This window comes from Phaethon aethereus (assembly GCF_964289735.1).
Source record: "Phaethon aethereus genome assembly, chromosome: 20".
Classification (NCBI taxonomy): Eukaryota; Metazoa; Chordata; class Aves; order Phaethontiformes; family Phaethontidae; genus Phaethon; species Phaethon aethereus.
The window spans coordinates 10893383-10899271 of NC_138596.1; the positions used below are offsets into that span (position 1 = coordinate 10893383).

At 47.6% G+C, this 5889-nt stretch overlaps 1 protein-coding gene across 1 annotated transcript; it reads right to left on the minus strand.

Moving 5' to 3' along the window:
- Positions 1-245: 245 nt before the first annotated feature.
- ZBTB26 (zinc finger and BTB domain containing 26) lies at positions 246-5650 on the minus strand. Its single transcript, XM_082009171.1, has 2 exons — positions 4997-5650; positions 246-2674 (listed from the first exon to the last, which is right to left on the minus strand). Exons 1-2 carry the CDS (start codon positions 5380-5382, stop codon positions 1348-1350), a joined length of 1713 nt encoding a protein of 570 aa, XP_081865297.1. The 5' UTR covers positions 5383-5650; the 3' UTR covers positions 246-1347.
- Positions 5651-5889: the final 239 nt, after the last annotated feature.

Consider the following 5889-nt stretch of genomic DNA (forward strand, 5'->3'; position numbering starts at 1 on the left):
TTTTGAGAAGCAATATAGTATAATCCCAGAATCCCAATTAACATGCCATTCCCGCTACATTTGATGGTTAAGGCGGTATACAAGAGGTATTGCTGAGAACAGTCAATAGCTGATATACTAACCTACGGAAATTGTGCTACCTCATCCTAGGCTCTGTAAAACACTAATGGTCATGAACTATGCAGGTCACTTGAAAAACAAAGTATTCTTTGAATGTCCAAAAAAATCATAAAACTTCATGTTGTTCATGTTCTTATGGCAGGTATTTTTGTTTCTTTTTTCAAGTTAAGTGACATGTGGCCCTTATTAGATATCAAGGAGAGAGATACAAGAACTAAGGAGAAAAAAAAAAAAAGCAAAGCATGGAGTTGTTATACATCGCAGCTTTTAAAACAGATTCTTTTCACAGTGTCAAAAAGCAGTATTTCTCCACTCCAGCTTTGCTCTAAAACCAACAACCGTTGTGGCTGATGTGATGCAAAATTTTTTGAAGATGGATGATAATTTTTAGTTCTGAAGTGTTCCACTTGTCTCAGTACACACATTGGTAAGTGCCCTTTAAAAATCCTAGGTATGACAGCGTAAGAAGTAGGTCATACTTGTACTCCAGGCACTGGCCTCTCACATTCCAGAGCTGCAATTTATTCTAATTTTGAACAGTTGTATGCAATGATCAGCTAACCCTGCCAAATCACTTAGGGTTTTATCTTTTCATAATGCATGTTGAAGTTAAAAACCCTGAGAGCTTTTATGATAGCGTTGATTGGCAGCAGAAGTTTCTTGAAATAGTTTAGAAAGGGCAAAAAGTGACACAAAAATACTTCATTTCAATTGTAAGAGTCTAGGGTAAGATCAGAGAAAGATCATTTTAAGAGGTAAGTTTAAATTTAAACTATGTGGAGTGCTTTCAGTTATCCAGTGCTTAAAAAAAAAAAAAAAAAAATCGGGTTATCTCACAGACTTGTCCTCTTTGCTCTTTCCTCCATCTGCCCAGACACAGAGAGGCCTCTAACTGTACAGCAGATGGTTTACTTGCAGCCCACAGCAACAGTCTTTCAAAAGGTGTTAGTCTTGAGTCTCCTAATCAGAGAGAAATGAAACAATTAACCCCATAATCCACAGTAGAGACACAGACAGAAACCTGAAGGAAGATTGCTATTCACAGAAAATATCAAGTAAGACTAAGAACGATGGCCGAAGACCTGCCAGGTTTTGCAATCCAACCCGCCATCCATCCATCCATCCATCCGTAGCCTTTCAGGGCATACCATTAGTTTAGGTAAGAGCCCAAACCAACTTCTTGCTCCTCTCAAGTCATCATCCCTACAAAGGGCTGTTTTTAATTGCTTAATTGACGCAGGTACTATCATTTCTTAAACTGAGCACAGCCTGAGGCAGCTTCCCTGCATCCAGTACCTGGCTTGCATCAGCTTGCTGACAGACCTTACTGTCTGTAGCAGTGCTACATGTGAATGAATCGAAGTCCACTGTTATGTCTTGAACGTTTCTTTCATTGGCATTGTCAAAGCTATTTTTACCGTGTAGCTGTTTAAGATGTTTCCTCAGAACGGGTTTATGCGCAAAAACCATGTCACAGTAGTTACACTTATGGGGCTTGTCCCCACTGTGCAGGTTGAGATGGTCCTGTAAGGAACATTTCTGAGAGAATGTTTTCCCACAGATCTTACATTGGAACGGTTTGATGCCTGCGTGCACTCTCATGTGCCGGTGGAGATTGCCTTTCTGAGTGAACGTCTTGCCACAGAGTAGACACATAAATAGTTTATGCATCTTTAAGTGATTAGCATAGTTTTCCAGATGCCGAAATACTCTTGTGCACTTTGGACACTGATGGTGCCACTGGAGGCCTTTGTCTATACCTCGGTTGTTGGGCCCAAACATATCTTTAGAGGCCAGAATGATGTTATCACTGCCAGCATATGAAAGGGCATAGTTGTGGAGGTGGTTTTGCTCTATTTCACTTCCTCTGTTTTCAACAGTGGAGTTGATAAGAAAGTGTTGAGGCTCTGAGGAATGCAGTGCAGTTTGTTCAGAAGAAATAAACTGGTTCTGATCCTTCTTATTCCTAACTTCTGTTACCTCCCCAATGGACTCCACCTTGATGATCTGAATATCGCTATCCTCCATGTCCATACTGTCTTCTGAAGGTTGGATACAAGGTGAATCTTGCTGCAGAGAATCGTCATCTCCTTGATGTTCCTTCAGCTCAGAGGAGTCACTTTGCTGTTCGCATTCCTTGCTCTCCAATGGCTGCTTCGGTTTTATAAACTTCCAGAGGGCCTGTGTACATCGCTCAACAATGTGGCTCATCTGCAGAAAGCTTGCGGCAGTCAAGTAGTTTACCAGTTCCATTTCAGGAAACTCCAGAATGCCACTGTAACAGGACAGAAGCAGCTGCCTCCCCACTTCCGAACTCTGCAGTATAGAGATTTTTACATCTCTTGAGTCATTTAGTAAGAACTGATCTCTTAAAAAGGGAGAGCCAGCAGCAAATACAATTTTATGTCCATGAACTTCAACATCATCTATATGGACCACGACATCACAAAACTTGTTTTCTTCCCGCAGTTTGTTCATTTTCTGTAACATCGAATCCCCATAATTGTCAAACTTGAAATGAAGAATATCTGATCTTTCTGACATTTTGGCACACCTAAGGAAAAGCAGCAAGGAAAAAAAAACAAGTGAGAACTTTTTTGTTTTCTAAAATGCAAGTTAGGAGGCTCTAAAGTAATAATATAAAGTGTGTGTTTAATCAGATGTCATGCTTTATCCTAGGTAAATACTAATGTCTATTAAAAGTTTAAAAAAAATATCAATTTACACCTCACCTTACAATATCTTTTACATTTTTTTAATTTAATGCAGCTTGAATATTAAGTAGAGGTGGTATGACAGAAGTTCTCCTGAAGCAGTATCCTAAAGAGTTAAGATGTTTTCCACACTAGTTGTCTGGAATTTAAAGGGAAACCATGAAGTATTTTTAGCAGCCTTAGCTCTTGTTAAGCTTTGCTTCTACATTAAAACTCCTCAGAGATTTTGTCTTTACCAAATAACAGTGACATTCCTTTAACTTTTGGTTCTTGATTTCCTTTAATGCCTAAATAGCTTTCATAAGAAATCAATTCAAAGTGAGACTGAACCTGGCACTTCCTCTTAACCTTCAGCATCTATCATGTACTGCTCATAAGAGTTACAGTTCCTCTAGGATACTGCACAATTTGCAGGAATATTGATATAGGACAGGTCTCATTGGCAGTAACTGTAATTTTGACAAGCCAGTCTTTTAGCAAGAAGGACTACACAAGCTTTGCGATATCTGCAGCACTGGGTTTAATGCATCATTTTAGATTGTCTTTTAAGGGTTTTTTGTGGGGGTTGGTTTGCTGTGTGTCTTTTTTTTTTTTTTAAGAAGATCACAGAAAAAGATCTTCCGTATGGCCCCTCATTATATAAGTCATGCCTTCTAAGCTCCCTGTTTTGAATACCTGGGGAATGTAGGAAGTCTTGTTTCTTGTATTCTTCTTTGGAAGATCACTCCTCTAGGAAGTCTGTTCTTGTTTGTAATTAAGAACAGTGGGTCCTCCATAAAGCAAGTACCAATCTTTTGTCTTTCAACGGTTCTTTTAAGAATTTATAAGACTACACTGATTCTCAGTGAAACACTGTTCATGCAATCCTTCCAGAGAACTGGGATTGCAGGAAATGAAGAAATCACAGGAGGCTAAATGATGCAAGATTTGGTGAGATGAAATAACAAAACAAAGCAAAACTTACACCTCACAACTATTACAAACACCACATAAAGCTTGAAAGGAAGCTTTGAAGTTTATAGATAAAAGCACATACTGCTGTCTTGGAGTATGAAATATCAGCTCGGCATACACAACAGGAAATGGAGTCATGCCTAGTGCAAATGAATGAACACACAAGACAAGGGTTCAGAGAGGAACATTTTTAGAAGTATCTGTTGATAATCAGGGTTGCTTCAATTTGCTGATCAGACATCATTCAGAGATGTGACCTCACTACTTGAGCCCATCAAGCATATCTTCAGTGTATGGCATGTGAAAATTACAAAAGGATTTCAGAAGCCTTCAGAAACGGAAGACTATGGAAAGTTTGGAAACAGGGGTAGCATCATTCTGCAGTACAACCAGTTCTGCTGAATCTACAGAAAGTAGAGCTGCTAGTCTCTTTGTCATCCTGTCTTCAGTGCTGCCTGACTCATCCCGATTTCTAGGGCAAAAGTTTAATTTTATGAGGTAATAGCCTCTGGCAAATATAAATGGTAGAAACAGATCATCATGAAGTATCTTCAGTGAATTTCAGGCAGTATCAAACTGTTTCTTTTTGTGTTTTCCTCTTGAAAGCGATGAATGAAGTCTACTTGCGAACCCGTTTCTTCCACACTGGGATACTACCGTGTAAATGGAGTTAAAATGCCCATGCCAAGGTAATGCCGTATTATGCTGCTGACACAGCACAACTATTCCAACCCCTTCTCCTCAGCGTTCCTCAGGCAAATTACGAGAGTCACATCACGAGAAACTAGAAACAGAAAAGAACTGACTTGCCTTGACACACATTCGGTTACCACTCCTACTAACCCTCAGAACAACAACAAAAAAAGCCATCAAGCGAACCCCAAACCCCCCTTCTCGGGAGGGTGGCAGACCAAGCCTAACTGCTGGTTAGCCGAGGGGAGGGCAGGCTCTCCGCGCAGCGCCGCCGCTCTTGAAGCGGGTGCTTCTTCGGCTTGTACCGACCGCAAGCGGCCACCGGCTCCTGAACACCGATAACCGGGAAGATCCTGTTCCGGGACAGCTTAGCCAACAGCCTGCGCAGCTTTTCCAGACAATGCCCAAACGCGAAGTGCTTCGCAAAAGCGGTGAGACCGCTGTCTGGGCCCGGCCCTGCCCCGCCTCCCCGCTCCCCGGCCCCGCCGCCCGGCCCCGTGGGAGCGGGCAGGTACCTGTAGCGACGGGCCGCGTCCCCCCGCTGGCACCCGCGGCCGCTCCTACCGCAGCGCACGCCGCGGCCTCCGGCTACGGACCTAGAGAGGGGAGGAGAGCCGCCGTGAGCCGCCGCCCGGGCCTGGGGTCGCGCCGCCCCACCGCCGGGCCGGGCCCGGCCACCAGCCGCGCCCACCGGGCGGCCCCGCGCCCCGCCGCGCCCCTGGCCGGGCCGGGCCGCCCGCCGAACCCGGCCCGCGGCGGCGACGGCGGAGACGGCGGCGGCGGGGGCGGGAGCCGCGGCCCGTTCCGGACCCCGCTCCAGGGCCGCCGCCCGCGCCCCGCCAGCCCGCCGGGACCTACAGCCGCCGCCGCCGCAGCCCAGGACGGCGACTCGGAACCGCATTGTTCGGCCGCCGGAAGCGCTCGCGCGCCCTCCGCCCCGCACCCGGAAGCGCCTGGCGGGGCGCCCGCCCCCTCTGCCCGGTCACGTGGTGGGCGGCAGCGGCGGCCCAGGCCCGGCACCGGCAGGCGGCGGCGGCGGCGGCCGCGGTAGGTGGGGCTCGCGCTGCCGGCGGGGTCTCGTCTGCCTTCGGGCCGCCCTGGCCCGCGGCGCTTGTCAGGCGCGTGCGAGCGCTCCCCGCCGCTGCTCCCCGCCCCTGACGGGCGAGAGGCGTGCGGGAGCGGGGGGCCTTCCCGCGCCCCGTTGCCGGCGTGTCCTTCCCTGCTCTCTTCCCCGGGCCGCGTCTCCCTCCCGGTGTGGTGCCCTCCCGCCCTCTTGTCCCCTCCGCCCAGCGGGGTCCGGGGGCCGCGGCCTCGGCTTGGAGCCGCCCGGCAGCAGGCGCGGGGGGCGGCGGTGGGAGTGTGGCTATGAGGCCGCCCCGGCTCGCACGGGGCCGGGCGCTGCAGGCTC